The sequence below is a fragment of the Physeter macrocephalus genome, chromosome 7 (genome assembly GCF_002837175.3).
Source record: "Physeter macrocephalus isolate SW-GA chromosome 7, ASM283717v5, whole genome shotgun sequence".
Classification (NCBI taxonomy): Eukaryota; Metazoa; Chordata; class Mammalia; order Artiodactyla; family Physeteridae; genus Physeter; species Physeter macrocephalus.
The window spans coordinates 79,740,357-79,757,512 of record NC_041220.1 but is presented as its reverse complement, the minus strand read 5'-3'; the positions used below and the strand labels follow the sequence as shown (position 1 = coordinate 79,757,512).

Here is a 17,156-nt window from a genome sequence, read left to right as displayed (position 1 = left end):
TTTTTTTTGCGGTACGCAGGCCTCTCACTGTTGTGGCCTCTCCCGTTGCGGAGCACAGGCTCCGGAGGTGCAGGCTCAGCGGCCATGGCTCACGGGCCTAGCCGCTCCGCGGCATGTGGGATCTCCCCGGACCGGGGCACGAACCCGTGTCCCCTGCATCGGCAGGCGGACTCTCAACCACTGCGCCACCAGGGAAGCCCTGTATTCTTTTTTGATGCAATTGTAAATAAGATTGTTTTCTTAATTTCTCTTTCTGATAGTTCATTATTAGATACAACAGATTTTTGTATATTGATTTTGTATCCTGCAATTTTGCTGAATTTATTAGTTCTAACAGCTTTTTTGGTGGTCTTCAGGGTTCCCTATATATAATATGTCATCTGCAAATAGTGACAGTTTAACTTATTCCTTTCCTATCTGAATGCCTTTTATTTCTTTTTCTTGCCTAAAGGCAAGAGTGACATCCTTGTCTTATTCCTGATCTTCAAGGAAAAGCTTTCAGCTTTTCACCATTGAGTGTGATAGCTGTGGGCTTGTCCTATATGGCCTTTATGATGTTGAGGTATGTTCCCTCTATACCCACTTTTGTGAAAGTTTTTATCATGAGCACATGTCGAATTCTGTCCGATGCTTTTTCTATATCAAGATGATCATATGATTTTTATCCTTCATTTTGTTCATGTGGTGTATCATCTTCATTGATTTCTGGATGTTGGACTATCCTTGCATTCCTCCAATAAATCCCACTTGATTGTGGTGTGTGATTCCTTTAATGTATTATTGAATTCAGTTTGCTAATATTTTGTTGAGGGTTTTTGCAACTATGTTCATCAGAGATATTGGCCTGTAATTTTCTTTCTTGTAGTTTCTTTGTCTGGTTTTGGTAGCAGAGTAATGCTGGCCTCATGGAATGAGTTTGAAAGTGTTTCCTCTTCTGTTTTTTTGGAAAAGTTTGAGAAGGATTGGTATTAATTCTTCTCTAAGTGTTTGGCAGAATTAACCAGTGAAGCCATCTGGTCCTGGATTTTTGTTTGTCAGGTTGGTTTTTTTTGGTTTTTTTTGTTTTTGTGGTACGTGGGCCTCTCACTGTTGTGGCCTCTCCCATTGCGGAGCACAGGCCCCGGACGCGCAGGCCCAGCGGCCATGGCTCACGGGCCCAGCTGCTCCGCGGCATGTGGGATCCTCCCAGACCGGGGCGCGAAGCCGGTTCCCCTGCATCGGCAGGCGGACGCGCAACCACTGCGCCACCAGGGAAGCCCCTGTCAGGTTGTTTTTGATTACTGATTCAATCTCCTTGATAGTAATTGGTCTAATTTTCTGTTTCTTCATGATTCAGTATTAGAAAGAAGGTTGTATGTTTCTAGGAATTTATCCATTTCTTCTAGGTTGTCCATTTTGCTGGCATTATAGTATTTCATAGTAGTCTCTTTTGTGTTTCTGTGGTATCGAATGTAATATCTCCTCTTTCATTTCTGATTTTGAGTCCCCTTTTTTTCTTGGTGATTCTAGATAAAGGTTTGTCTATTTATCTATCTTTTGGGTGAAAAAAAAATAGCTATTAGTTTCACTGAACTTTTCTATTGTCTTTTTAGTCTCCATTTCATTTATTTCTGCTCTTTGAGATTTCCTTCCTTCCACTAACTTTGGGCTTAACTTGTTCTTTTTCTAGTTCCTTAAGGTGTGAAGTTAGGCTGTTTGAGATCTTTCTTGTTTCTTAATGCAGGTGTTTATTGTTATGAGCTTCCTTCTTTGTTGTATCCCATAAGATTTGGTATGCTGTATAGCTGTCCCTCAGTATTCGTGGGGGATTGGTTCCAGGATCCCTAGTGGTTACCAACATCCACGGATGCTCAAGTCCCTTATATATAATGGTGTAGTATTTGAATATAACCTATGCATAGCTTCCCGTTTACTTTAAATCATGGGTAGATTACTTATATTACCTAATACAATGTAAATGCTATGTAAATAGTTGCCAGCACGTAGCAAATTCAAGTTTTGCTTTTTGGAACTTTCTGGTACTTTTTTTTTTTCCTGAATCTTTTGATCCATGGTTGGTTGGATCTGTGGATATGGAACCCACAGATATGGAGGGCCAACTCTATTTCCATTTTCATGTCTCAGGTATTTACTTCTCTTTTGATTTCTTCTTTGACCCAGCGGTTTTTGAGCAGCATGTTTGAATCTCCACGTATTTGTGAATTTTCCAGTTTTCTTCTTGTAATTGATTGGTAGTTTCATACTTTTGTGGTCAGAAAAGATGCTTGATATGATTTCAGTCTTCTAAATTTATTAAGACTTGTTTTGTGGCCTTATGTATGATCTATCCTGGAGAAATGTTCCATGTGCGCTTGAGAAGAATGTGTATTCTCCTGCTTTGGGATGGAATGTTCTGTAAATGCGTTAAGTCCATCTGGTCTAACATGTCATTTAAGACCAATGTTTCCTTATTGGTTTTCTGTCAAATGAAAATCTATTCACTGATGAAAGTGGGGTAATGAAGTCCCCTCCTATTATTGTATTGCTCTTTCTCCCTTTAGATATGTTAATATTTGCTTATATTTAGGTGCTGCTAATGTAAATAATAAATATTTACAAATGTTATATCCTCTTGTGGATTGATGCCTTTATCATTATATAATGGCCTTCTTTGTCCCTTCTTACAGTCTTTGTTTGTTTTAAAGTCTATTTTGTCTAAGTATAGCTACTCCAGCTTTCTTTTGGTTTCCATTAGCATGGAATATCTTTCTCCATTCCTTCACTTTCAGTCTGTGTGTCCTTAAAGCTGAGTGAGTCTCTTGCAGGCAGCATATAGGTGGATCTTGGTTTTTATCCATTCTGTCTTTTGATCAGAGAATTTATAATTATATTTAAAGTAGTTATTGATAGATAGGGACTTGCTGCCATTTTGTTCATTGTTTTCTGGCTGTTTTGTAATTCCTTTGTTCCCTTCTTCTTTTCTTGCTCCTTTTTCTCCTTTTGTGATTTGACAATTTTCTGTAGTCATATGCTTAGATTCCTTTCTTTTTTGTCTACCATAGGTTTCGCATTGTGGATACCATGAGACTTACATGAAATACAAGTCTGTTTGAAGTTGATAACAACTTAAGTTCAACTGCATTTTTACTCTCACCATCCACATTGTTTGTGATGTCAAAATTTATATCTTTTTATCTTGTGTATCCATTAACAAATTATTATAGTTATTTTTACTATTTTGTCTTTTAACTTTCACACTAGGTTTCCAAGTACCTACCTTTACAACATTAGATCATTCTGAATTTATATCTTTTTACCTTTGAGATTTACAATTTCATATATTTTCGTATTATTAATTAGTGCCCTTGTGTTTCAGCTTAAAGAAGTCCCCTTAACATTTCTTGTAAGGCCAGTCTAGTGGTGATGAACCTCTTTAGCTTTTCCTTGCCCGGAAAACTTCCTCGCTCCTTCAATTTTGAAGGATGGCTTTCCCAGGTAGAATATTCTTGGTTGGCAGTTTTATTCTTTCAGCACTTTGACTATAGCAGGCCACTCTCTTCTAGCCTGCAGAGTTTCTGCCAAAAGAATCTGCTGACAGTCTTATGGGTGGGGGGGTTCCCCTGTACATAACAAGTTGTTTTCTTTTGCTGCTTTTAAGATTGTCTTCTTGTCTTTAACTTCTGGCAGTTTAATTATAACTTGTCTCGGTATGGGCCTCTTTGGGTTGAGTTGCTGAGCACTAACTAACTTTGCACTTTCTCATTCTTCTCAGTAAGGTGGCTGTTATCATCATCCTCACTTTATAACAGAGGTTCAACAGCCTGCCCATACAGTTTTAGTCTGCTGAAAAGCCAAGACTGAATCTCAGTTACTTACAGACTGGAAATTTCTTACTTGAATGTAGTGATCCTACTCCACATTCCAGAAATGAGCAAAAAAATCTTCTTTATTATGCTTGGCTTTATTACTAAATGCTAGTAGTTACTTGAAACCCTTCTAAAAGCATATGGGTTTTTGTTTCTTTATCCTTTCTAGGTATTATGGTCCTGAGAAGATACCATTTCTCCACAGGAGGCTGTGTTTCTACCCCTGGCAGATTTCAAGATGGTCCTTCCTGAATACAGAAAAAACAAGGTCACCTCTCCAGGTCACCACTTTCAACTTCTGTAGAGTGGGAAACAGTGACATAGAACATGCTGTATATTATACTTTGTGTATTTCCTCTTCTGAGTCTTACATATTCTGTGCTCTATACTGTTGATAGTAACCTATGACATAACTGTAAATATTCAGTTTTTTGATATCTTTTCTATCTTGAAATACCTCCTTTAAAATAAACTTATTGATTAGATATTTGTAATGTTTTCCCAGATTTAAAGACAGAAAAAGAAATAAAGGAAGGTAGCTTTAAACCATACTGTGAAGTTTGGGCAGCACAGCTATTAACAGTGTTAAAAAGTGTGAAGTGAGAGGCTTACACAAATCAAGGCTATTTAGCAGAATCAGTCTGAGAATAAAAACATCAAAAATCAATCAGTAAAATCAGCATTTTTAAAGAATGAAACTATAAGCTTATGTTTCTTGAGTCATTATACTACATAGTATGGAATTCCTGTCACAAAATTAAAAGTCATCTGACTTCCCCTGAAGATGTACATTATTCAGAATCTCCCCCAAGGTGGGTGGAGGGTTCCTTTCCCATGTCACACACACCCAATACTATACATATCAGTGTATGCCTCCTTGCCATTCAAAGCCAAAGTATCAAAGTCTGAGTAGCTGACAGAATCATGTAGCCTAACCCTGAATGTATCAGATGATATGATTGATTGATTTTACAGTATAGCCACCAGCATTCTGAGCATTACAGAGGTACCTACGAGCCTAGGGTAGAACCCAAAGTGCCAATAAAGTTTTACAGCATCCAGGTATCCATATGCATGCATCCAGCTTTATGTTTTTCCTTCCCAAAGGCTGGCTAGAGGCCCTGGCCTTCCTAAGTGATACAAGTCATTATCATTAAACCCACCCGTGGTCCCTTTGTTTTGTGTTACCACTTGAGGGATGTTGTAAGGTTACAGGAATAATAAGAGCCATAGGCACTTGGGATCTGTAAGGGTAAGCACATTATATTTGGGGAGTTAGTTATGGGCCTTAGACATTCACTAATGAGCATAACTGTACCAGAACTTATTTAGGAAGATACTCCTCCTAGTACACATAACTATGTGCTCCTTATTAATAACTTCAAGAGGCCCAATAATGTTGCTGTAAACAATACACTGACAAAACTTAAAAAATGAAGGATGAAGTAGTATTAGTAATAAAGTAGTAGTTTGTTATAGACTACCAAATGGCCAAGACTCAGTGGATCACAAAGAAAGCAAGTATACAGTTTTATGCTGCAAGGATGATGTGTGGCATCCAGTGGCTCCAATAAGGATTTACTGGTTGCTCCAAGTCATAATGAACAAGTAAAGGACACTACCTGTTGTTCTGGCTGCAAGGAGATTACAGTCCCTTTCCTGGGAAGCACAGAGCAAGTAGGAAGATATGACTTGCACATCAAAAAAGCAATAGAAATGGAAAAATACACATAAGAAATTTATGCTCACCCCACTGGTGAGGTGAGGCAGTCGTCAATCAAGAAAATCTTCACCGAAGCAGAAGTTTCAAGCAGGGCTTTTAACAAAGAGAGGGACGTGGCTTAGTAGGCAAAGGCTTAAGGCAACCAACATTTTATTCCCATAATGAACTTAATCTACATGAAAGACATTTTTCACACTGGTAAATACATTTTAAATGTCTCAAGAACTTCATCTGGCCTCCCACACAAGACTATCAGTTCCTTAAAGGCAGGGAACAGAATCCTGATTTTACATTCCTTTTAGCACATACCTCGCAGAAGTGGCACATACCCTTGAGCATTTACTGACAAGATTTAAAAATTGCTAGACACCCAAATTCCAAACTAGTTCCACAGCCTCAGGCCCCTCAACAAGCACAGTTACAGGTACAATCTAAAGTTCCAGTAGGGTTTGTGGAATCTGTCAGGACAGAACTGGATCCCTCAGGGACAAAGTAAACAAAAGCCAGTGTTCATTTAGTCCCAAACCAGAGTGAGGATAAGAGTTTGACCCAGCCTAGGCCCTACTGGTTTTAAACTAATGAGTTGAAACTCTGGAAGGCTAGGAATGTCTGACAACCTTTCTGCAGCCACAATACCCTCTAATAATAACAAAGAGCCCTCTCCAAGAAATTCTATTCACAGCAGAGGTGTGGTTGACACTCATAGGGGTAATGAACTTGGGAATTAGCGTTCTGACTCTTCAACTGCCAAAGTTATGTTTCACAGAACAGGTTAGTAGGAATATAGTTAGCTTTTGTATCCAATCATTTGCAAATTAATAAGGAAAAAATATACCAACATAGTATCTTACTGTACAAGATGACAATCTTAAGAATTTGTACATGTATCATGTGAAACACTTTTATTTCTAATTTCTATTTTGCGAGATATTTGACAATGTACAAAGAATACCCAGTTCTAGGTGGTGACTGTTTTGTATTTTGATTTATTTACAAAATTTCCCCACATAATAGTAACTAACTACCTCTTTTTTAAAAATCGGCATTGGTCCTATAATGGCCATTAGGATAAATTCTTAAGCCTACAAAAGCCGCCTTAGTACCTCTGTTCCCAGACATATTACTGTTAACTAAAAATCTGACTCCAAAGCCCACACGTAGTTTCTAATTCTGAATATACTGTCATTTTGAAGTACAATCTCATTAGATTGACAGGGGACAGTGGAGGACCCAAGCAGTCCTATCAACCTCTATAAGAGGTGTACATCAGCCTACTGTTTACATCCTTCTAGCTGTACCACCGTTTGTTTGTAATGGGACCATGAGGTTGCCCCATTACACTAAAACATGGTTCCTTTGGAAAAACAAGGCATTCTCTAAGACCAGCTAGACTGGTCAGCAGGTTGAGTAAAAAGTAGCGGTCAGCAGTGAAAAATGGTTTTATTTCTTTGAACTTTTTCCTTTTCCTTTTCTGGACTCTTTTTCTGATTTTGAAGGCTTTGAAGATTTTGTCTTTTTCTGTTGGGAGGGAAAGATGCACAAAATAGTTAGTAGCTGTGTTTATGAGTAAATGAAATAAGTTCATCTCTACAATAAATCAAATCTTTACCTGCAACTTAATAAAGAAGAAAGGCTGCAAACACCTAGATCTTGAACTACAGCTACCCTCGATGAGCTTACTAATAACAACTGGCTAGCTGTAGCTCTGAACTACTGAAAAGCTATTTAGACTCTAGAACTAGGATATGTTCCCCAGAACACCGATATATTTAGGAAAGACAAGATAAGCAAGATATAATTTACACACATGGTAATGTTTTCATGAAGAATTTCCTTTTCTTTCAGTTTCAGATTAGAGATCCAAACACACTCAGTTTGAGCAGGGGAGGGAGTGGACTTCTTATGTCTACACAAGACTAGAGAGAGCCACACTGGAGAAGGCCACTATTCCCACCCCTGCACATACAAAACAGAATCGAGGGGCAAGAATGATAAATGCACACACACTAAGGACAGAAGAGGATACAAACTAGATTCCTTTGCCTCAGCCAATGGTAAACAGGGGGCTGATACCATAAATGATTTTAATCTTTCCTAGCAAAAGATGAGGATGTTTTGCTCTGGGAAACTTCTATGGGCGGTTCAACAGCTATAGCAAAAAATAAATAACAGAAAGGAGAAATGGTTTCATTAAAAATGCTTTTCTTGATTATGCTATGAAAATGTGTGGGTAAAGCACACACCAATGGCAAATAAAAAAAGTCCTTTTTCCAACAGAGCATATGACCATCAATATGATAGCCTATTTTTTTGCTGTCTGGCTCTTCCACTGTTATAAGAAGCTGACGGTTTATAAAAATGAAATCTACACCTTCTTCACCCTCGGAACTGTGATGAACAACAAAAAAAGTATTTTCAGCTTCCTCTGTTACTTGCTAAACAGGCTCTGAATAATTTCAAAAGGCAAGTTATTAAGCTATTTTGAGGGAGTATCATAGCTTCTCCTATTTGCAGACGAAAATACTACCTTGATCATAGCATCAGTTTCCAAAGTGTCCTGGTCTTTCTCATCAGACTGAGAGTCATCTTCATTTAACTCTTCATTGTATTCAGAATCCAGCGCTGGGCCTGTGCTGTGTCTGTGTGTCTTTACTGCCTGGAGTGAATACGGAATAAGGTGGACTTCCTTATTGTAAGCTCTTGTGAAGGCTGCTTTCACCTACACAAAAGGAATAGAGGGAGGTTTTTAAAACTCTAACTGCCAAACAACCCCTTTAAACTCTGTCGGCCTAGAGGCTCTGAGAGACCCTAGGAGCCCCTTGAAATTGTTTGTAAAATATGTATGCATGTACATGTAAGTATATCTATATGCATTTTCCTATGGAGAAGTTCCATATTTTTCATGACATTCTTAATAGAGCCATGACTCAAAAAATAAGAACCAGTATTTGGGAACATTAGGCAGATTTTTAAAAGTCACTTTAAGTCATCAATTTTTTCTATTCAGCATTCTCTGCAGTTCTACAAAGTGACAAGCAAAGTTAGTCAGTGAACCAATAAATCAAAAAAGGCTTACAATAAAGTACACGTTAAAGTTGTCCTTTAATTACCACAAAATATCTAAATTACCTTTACCACAAAAATAGGCTATTTCAAAATACTAAGTAACTTGAAAAGCCTTAACCTCAAGCTTCTAAACCTAACTGTAGAATTAGTCCACAAATTCTAACAATGGATGTCTCTTGGGAGAATTTACCTATAGTCATACCCGTAGTCAGGTCAAAATTCTAGAGAAGACAAGCCACAGAGAACATGTCTTCTAGAACAGCACCAAGTAAACAAGCACAAGGGTGACATATTAGATATCACAAACTCATGTTATGTCACTTTAGTTTTTTCATGTTCACTATATAAAGTAGGGGATACATCATTACATAATAGGTTGTCCAACTGTAATAAATACACTAAAACGCAGATTAGGCAGACTAAGAAAAAGTCTACAAATGCTCAGCCAGTAAACACTTCTTTTCATGATGCATCACCACCACCTCACTTTTACTTCCCCAGGTTCATCTGCCTATCCTTGTAAGGAATGCATCTACATTTGCTCCTCAGATTTCACACCTTGCTTTTCCATGCAGGATAAGGCAAAGATAAAACTATAAATTATAAAAGTCAAATCCCAAAGTCTACTCTTAATATTGTATTCAAACAGTCTCTTTGGAAAGCACAGACCATAAGCAAAAAGCATTTAAGAAAAGAAATTAAACTTTTAAAAGCATCTAAAACATCTCTGAAGTACTCCTAGTACATGGTAATTACAAAGTGATGGAGAACCAGTGGGGTACACAATTTACCTTGGGATCCAGCTTGGAGAAGGGACTAGGTCTGTCTCCCCAGCTGCTAATTTCCATGATATTCTCAAAGTCTTCTTTCATCAAATAATATGTGTCCATAAGAGCAACAACATCCTGTACTCCTTCTATCCCTTGTGAGGTCAAGGGCTGTACAAGTGCATCCCTTACATGTGACAGATAATCCACATTTACAGTCCTTTTGCTGGAGTGAGTTCTTAAACCAAAACAAAAGAGATACACAGTGTAATCAGTGGCAAACTACCACCAACTCATAGTTTGCTGGAGTTTAATCCACTTTTAATAATGTTAATGTATCCACACAATGTATCTACACAAATATAGTGGAAGCATCAAAGAGGCACACCCCAGGACAAAGTGATATGTCACCTTGAAAAAGTGGTGGGCAGGGAACAGGAAAGGAGCTGAAAGGCAGGCCTTCAGCTTGAGCAATGAGAACAGCAGGGGAAAGAGCCCTTTCAAGCTTCCAGAGGCACCTGTATCTCTTGGCTCATGGTCCCTTTGTCCATCTTCAAAGCCAGCAGTGGGAGTGCAGCATCTTCACACCTCTCGGACTGATGCTGCTGCCTACCTCCACCACTCTTTTTTTTTTTTTTTTTGTAAAAACACTTATGATTACATTGGGCCCATCCAGACAATCCAGGGTAATCTTCCCATCTCAAGATGGGAATAAATTTGTGTTGTTTTAAGCCAGTAAGTTTTGGTAATTTGCTATAGCAGCAATAGAAAACTAACATGGGGTGGCAAAAAAAAGACCCACACCATAGGCTACAAAGAGGAATCACATAGGAAGTAGAATTCTACAGGAACAGAAGAAAGGAACGTCTCAGTTCAGATTTAAACAAAAGTTAAGGTTAGACTAATATTAATATTCTCTCCAGGGACTAGAAAGGAGAATAAGATTGCTTAAGTAGTTCTTCATGGTTAAAAATGAATCCCTAAAGTTCACTTAATATTTGTGTGCAAACACACTTCTAAGTTTCTAAACTGTAAAAATTTAACCAAATAATAAGAATTTTTGAACTTCCTTAAACTTCTCCAAGGACATTGGTTTTCAATCATCTGAGTATCCACCTTCTGTAATACACTAAACTGTATGCCCCTGTCCCAAATGACTAGGTCAGTTTACTATTAGGATAGGAGGCAAAAACTAGTTCATTTATCTAAATAGTTCCTTTTCCTATTAATTTATTTGGAGGCCAAGATATTATGTATGCCTACTAGTAATAGGCATAGTCACAATAACAATAAATAATAGCACTAGCTCAGATTTATATAGCTTTAAAACTTATCTTAACATTATGGCACATCTATCATCTGGCTTTATTCTCCAAAGTATCCTGTTAAGTGATAAAACGAGTGTCATACTAATTACAGATAATAAAACTCAGGGCCATGAACTTACGCATGTTCACTTATCTAGTTAGTAATGAAATCAAAACTAAAACACAAATCTTTGTGACTCATGCTATCCTTATTAAAGGCTAAATATACTACCCTGATAAAATGCCACACACAGAGTAATACCCTGCTTACCTGAGACTCATATGCAATGCTAGGTCCTGAACAATACGATCGTGTTTGCCCATAGATGAGTGCTTCCCCAACCAACTTGGGAAGGTAGGAAACTGGGTCATGTACCCCCTCATTAACTCTCCAGGAAGAACACTGGCATAAATGGCCTGAAAAAATTAATTGCAGTCCACAAGTTAAATTCAGTACTGAGTTAAGTTGCTTCTTTAGCAGCTGTTGGCTTCCAAGCAGTCTTCGGAAAATGCAGTAACATTGCCCCCAGTACCTAATTCCAAGATAGGCCCCCTTCCCTCTCTCTTGTATCTGTTGGTATGGGAAACTTCAACTTGAGAAAACAATTAATTGCAGTAAATGCCTCGGTCCAAAACATGTTATGGCCCTCACAGATCATCTAGCCAACCCAGACTGCTCAGCATACACCAGTTACCTCACAATGCCAGTGTTATAGAAAAAGCTGTTTAAGAGGAATATGACTGTCTTCAACATAAGGTATCAATAAACCAGGTGGATCAAAGCATGGAAAATCTATTAATTACAGAATCAAGTAAACTGGCACTTGAGAAGTTTTTTTTTAAAGGTATCCTTAGATATCTTCTATATCCAGGGTTTTTACCTTTTTTTTTTTAAATAAATTTATTTATTTTTGGCTGTGTTAGGTCTTCGTTGTAGGCTTTCTCTAGTTGCAGTGAGCATGGGCTACTCTTCATTGTGGTGTGCGGGCTTCTCATTGCAGTGGCTTCTCTTGTTGTGGAGCGTGGGCTACTCTTCATTGCAGTGCACGGGCTTCTCATTGCAGTGTCTTCTCTTGTTGTGTAGCATGGGCTGTAGGTGTGCGGGCTTCAGTAATTGTGGCACGCAGGCTCAGTAGTTGTGGCTCATGGGCTCTAGAGCACAGGCTCAGTAGTTGTGGCGAACAGGCTTAGTTCCTCCGTGGCATGTGGTATCTTCCCGGACCAGGGCTCGAACCCGTGTCCCCTGCAGTGGCAGGTGGATTCTTAACCACTGCGCCACCAAGGAAGTCCCAGGGTTTTTACTTTTTTAAAGGTTGGAATTATACATAAATCTTGTATCCTGCTTTGTTCTAATAATATTCTCTCATAAGTATTTTTTATATTAGATCATCTTTACAAGTAATTTTAAAGGCTGCATAATGTTCCATCAAGAGGATTTACCATAATTAATCAGACTCCTATTGCTGAACATGGAGATTTTCTCCCATTTCTTGCTATCAAAATTAATGCTTTGGGACTTCCCTGGTGGCGCAGTGGCTGAGAATCCGCCTGCCAATGCAGGGGACACGGGTTCGAGCCCTGGTCTGGGAAGATCCCACATGCCGCAGAGCAACTAAGCCCGTGATCCACAACTCCTGAGCCCGCAAGCCACAACTACCGAAGCCTGCACACCTAGAGCCCGTGCTCCACAACAAGAGAAGCCACGGCAATGAGAAGCCCGTCCCGAAGCCTGCACACCTAGAGCCCGTGCTCCACAAAAAGAGAAGCCACGGCAATGAGAAGCCCGTCCACCGCAACGAAGAGTAGCCCCCGCTCGCAGCAACTAGAGAAAGCCCGCGTGCAGCAATGAAGACCCAACGCAGCCAAAAATAAAATAAAGTTAAAAAAAAAAAATTAATGCTTTAGGGCAGGGGTCCCCAACCCCCGAGCCATGCACCAGTATCAGTAGGAACCGGGCTGCACAGCAGGAGGTGAGCAGTGGGCAAGTGAGCGAAGCTTCATGTGTATTTACAGCCGCTCCCCATCACTCGCATTACCACCTAAGCTCCACCTCCTGTCAGATCAGTGGTGGCATTAGATTCTCATAGGAACGTGAATCCTACTGTGAACTGCGCAGGCGAGGGATCTAGGTTGCACACTCCTTATGAGAATCTGATGCCTGGTGATCTGAGGTGGAGCTGAGGCGGTCCCATCACCCCCAGATGGGACCGTCTAGTTGCAGGAAAACAAGCTCAGGGCTCCCACTGATTCTGCATTATGGTGAGTTGTATAATTGTTCTATTATATATTGCAATGTAATAATAATAGAAATAAAGTGCACAATAAATGTAATGTGCTTGAATCATCCCAAAACCATCCCCTACCACCACCATCCGTGGAAAAACTGTCTTCCATGAAACTGGTCCCTGGTGCCAAAAAGGTTGGGGACCCCTGCTTTAGGAAGTATTTTTGCACATTAAGCTCTTCCTGTGTCTAACATTATTTCTTCAGGATAAATTCTCATAGGTATAATTATTAGGTATAAAAAAATGAACACTTTTAAAACAAGAGAAAGGAATCTTTAAAAGAAGAGTAGACCTCCAGAAGTCCCTTGCTTGTTATGTCAATATTACATAAACATGCAAAACTCAAGAATAAATAACCAGTCTTAATTATGAAAGTTTGCAAAACTCTGTTTTGAGTAAAAGATATCAACCTAAATAAAGTACCCAATACAAAGCTGCCTCTGTAGCAAGGAAGAATAAAGAAAATCAGAATTCATATATCAGAAAAATGGCTGCAGACCTGCCCTCGTTGCATTTCTTCAGGGATGAGTTACTTAGTAACAATCTGGGAGAGCCAAGAATGACAAAAAAGAAATGGATTCTTAAGGTAAAAGACAGCAAATGAAACTTCTGACTCACATCTTAGTTATGACCAAAATCTGACATTCCTATTTCTGTATGTCCATTTACATTATAAAAAACATTGAAAAATAAGCGTAGATTAAGAAATAGACAATAGTGACCACAAGGTACTTTAATCGATAACAGATTATATTTTTTGCCATTAAGAGCCGTCATGTTTATCTGGTATTTCAAATAATTACAGGAGCTAAAAGCTATTTTGTTCTAACTAAAGCAGGGTCTGCGCTTTAAGGAAAGCCCTATGCTTACCTGTGTGGGCAGAAGACTCCAGTTTTGCTTATTCCGGATCTGACGGTCCACTAGGTCACCATCAGATATGCTGTCTGCTGCTCTGCTTAAAAGCATCAAGTGCTTTTTCATGTCACCCCTGCAGGAATAAACCAGTCTGAATTACATCACTGTCCACACTCCACACCCCTCCCTCCCAGGTATCTGGCCTTCGTAGGGCTGGGAGGGGTACTAATTCTACCCCTCACTAGCTCTGAACACTCACCCTGCGGCTACAGGCTTCACATGTATGTAGTTCTCCTGGACAAAGAGGGGTGCTATTGAATAATCATGAAAAAAGAGATCTAATTTGTCCACAAGTGACATATGAGCAGTCTCCTCTCCAGTTACAAACACTTTCCGGGCAACATCAAATGGGCCCTAAAAAGAGAGAGGGACATACCTAGTAGAATGACCAATACCCAAAACACTGACAACGCCAAATGCTAGCTAAGATGTGGAGAAACAGAAACTCACTTTCACTGCTGGTAGGAGTGCAAGATGGTACAGTCACTTTGGAAGACAGATCGGTAGTTTCTTACAAAACTAAATATATTTTTAACATACCATCCAGCAACTCCACTCCTTGGTGGACCTAAATACCCAAGTGAACTGAAAACATATCCACATAAAAAGAAATGACTTATAAAGCCATGAAAAGATATGGAGAAACCTTAAACGTATAATACTAAGTGAAAGAAGCCAATCTGAAAAGATGACATACTATACGACTCCAACTATATGACATTCTGATAAAGGTGAAACTATGGAGATAGTAAAAAGATTAGTGGTTACCAGGGGCTGGGAGAAGGGAGGGATGAACAGGCAAAGCAAAGAGGATTTTTAGGGCAGTGAAAGTATTCTGTATGATACTACAATGGTGGATAAAGGCCACTATATATTTGTCAAAACCCATAGAATGTACACCACCAAGAAGAAACCCTAATGTTAAACTATGGACTGTGGGTGATAATGGTGTATCAGTGTAGGTCATCAATTGTAACAAATGTGCCGCTCTGGTGGTGGGTGTTGACAGTGAGGGGGTATTATACAGGGGGATGGATATGCAGGCAATCTCGATTTTGCTGTGAACCTAAAATGGCTCTGAAAATGTTTACTGATTTTTTAAAAAGAGGAAGGGAGGGGGAAAATACTGTTTAATCATTGCTCTAACTGTAATAATAAATTCTGACTGGTGACTAGGTGAAACAACACAGAGATAATTGATACAGACCTCTAGTTTCAGAGAGGTCATTTAAACTATAAGCCAACTGAAACAAGATTATCCTGAACAGTTCCAAAACCATTCAAAACATGAAATCCATAAATAAGGGACTCTAGAAAGGCCATTTCATAACAACTGAGGCATAAAACTTCCCTTTCTCAAAATTTACAATTACATTGACAGTCCTTAAGGAAAAATTCATTTGAATTAGAAACACTTTTAGCAGCTGTCTATATCTCTTACTATAAATATCCATAGGTCCCATAGGTGTCCCAAGGAACTATAATAACTATTTCAATTAAATTAATACTAACAGGAAAAGAAGTTTTGGCACTTAAGAAGTGGAAATTTATTTTACCAATTTGATATCCTTTTTGGCTCTATGAGAATCAGCCTTAGCCTGGTCATAGGTTAGTGCTTTACTTCGTGCACACCACATACTCAGATTGTGTAAAACCTGAAAGAATCACAAGTAAGACACTATTAAGACAGGAAAATACTGTCACTCCCCGTCCCCAAAACACTGAAGGCATCCATTCAAAATAATAAATGTTATATAATATATATCTCATTTACCTGTCTGATATCTTGATTGGCTCCCAAAATTATTTCATTCATAGCTGGAGGGGGGATCTTTAAGCCCTCTTTAAATGCAATAGACATCATAGCACCCTGAAATTGACAAAGGGGAATGAATCTTCAATGATTTTTTAAATTCATATAATCAGATTTTAAAACAATATTTATCAGGCACTTTTAAAAACTGACCCCAGAAAACACTTAAAAAATAAAATGACACTTTCCCAAAGAATATTATAAGTTTCACTCTCCAGGCTTTGAAGACTGGAGATCTTATGGGGCATTTTTCTACAAAGCTTACATCTGAAAAGATTTCCTCTTTATGATGAGGTTCTGCCCACACTTCCAATCTTCTAGGAGCTTGTAGAATTGTGGAACTGAAAAGCCGTTGTGGATCTTGGATATTACCTTTCCCAAGCCTCATATATCCCAGAAATCATATTCTCACTCACAGAAAGATAGACAAGATGAAAAGGCAGAGGGCTATATACCAGATGAAGGAACAAGATAAAACCCCAGAAAAACAACTAAATGAAGTGGACATAGGCAACCTTCCAGAAAAACAATTCAGAATAATGATAGTGAAGATGATCCAGGACCTCGGAAAAAGAATAGAGGCAAAGATCGAGAAGATGCAAGAAATGTTTAACAAAGATCTAGAAGAATTAAAGAACAAACAAACAAAGATGAACAATACAATAACTGAAATAAAAACTACACTAGAAGGAATCAATAGCAGAATAACTGAGGCAGAAGAATGGATAAGTGACCTGGAAGACAGAGTGGTGGAATTCACTGCTGTGGAACAAAGAGAAAAGGATGAAAAGAAATGAAGACAGCTGGGGCTTTCCTGGTGGCACAGTGGTTGAGAGTCTGCCTGCCAATGCAGGGGACAAGGGTTCGTGCCCCAGTCCGGGAAGATCCCACATGCCATGTAGAGGCTGGGCCCATAAGCCATGGCCACTGAGCCTGCACGTCCGGAGCCTGTGCTCTGCAATGGGAGAGGCCACAGCAGTGAGAGGCCCACGTACCGCAAAAAAAAAAAAACAGAAATGAAGACAGCCTAAGAGACCTCTGGGACAACATTAAATGCAACAACATTCGCATTATAGGGGTCCAAGAAGGAGAAGAGAGAGAGAAAGGACCAGAGGAAATATCTGAAGAGATTATAGTCAAAAACTTCCCTAACATGGGAAAGGAAATAGCCACCCAAGTCCAGGAAGTGCAGCGAGTCCCATACAGTATAAACCTAAGGAGAAACATGCCGAGATACATAGTAATCAAACTGGCAAAAATTAAAGACAAAGAAAAATTATTTAAAGAAGCAAGGGAAAAATGAAAAATAACATACAAGGGAACTCCCATAAGGTTAACAGCTGATTTCTCAGCAGAAACTCTACAAGCCAGAGGGAGTGGCATGATATACTTAAAGTGATGAAAGGGAAGAACCTACAACCAAGATTACTCTACC

At 39.0% G+C, this 17,156-nt stretch overlaps 2 protein-coding genes across 5 annotated transcripts in view; one reads left to right on the top strand and one right to left on the bottom strand.

Annotated features, from left to right (window-relative positions):
- WDR19 (WD repeat domain 19) overlaps nucleotides 1-4,332 on the top strand; it is a 93,197-nt gene extending 88,865 nt beyond the window's left edge. The window contains exon 37 of the mRNA XM_007102315.4: nucleotides 4,015-4,332. The gene's annotated coding sequence lies outside the window, so the exon portion shown is untranslated. The remainder of the gene's footprint in view (nucleotides 1-4,014) is intronic.
- A 2,208-nt stretch (nucleotides 4,333-6,540) lies between these two features.
- RFC1 (replication factor C subunit 1) overlaps nucleotides 6,541-17,156 on the bottom strand; it is a 77,667-nt gene continuing 67,051 nt past the window's right edge. For all 4 annotated transcript variants that reach the window (XM_024116833.3, XM_024116847.2, XM_028492054.2 and 1 more), the window contains 8 exons: nucleotides 15,683-15,778; nucleotides 15,465-15,563; nucleotides 14,108-14,262; nucleotides 13,864-13,981; nucleotides 10,980-11,125; nucleotides 9,426-9,639; nucleotides 8,096-8,287; nucleotides 6,541-7,086 (listed from right to left, as the gene is read on the bottom strand). In XM_024116833.3, coding sequence (XP_023972601.1) covers nucleotides 7,009-7,086; nucleotides 8,096-8,287; nucleotides 9,426-9,639; nucleotides 10,980-11,125; nucleotides 13,864-13,981; nucleotides 14,108-14,262; nucleotides 15,465-15,563; nucleotides 15,683-15,778 — 1,098 coding nt within the window. In that variant the 3' untranslated portion in view covers nucleotides 6,541-7,008. The remainder of the gene's footprint in view (nucleotides 7,087-8,095; nucleotides 8,288-9,425; nucleotides 9,640-10,979; nucleotides 11,126-13,863; nucleotides 13,982-14,107; nucleotides 14,263-15,464; nucleotides 15,564-15,682; nucleotides 15,779-17,156) is intronic.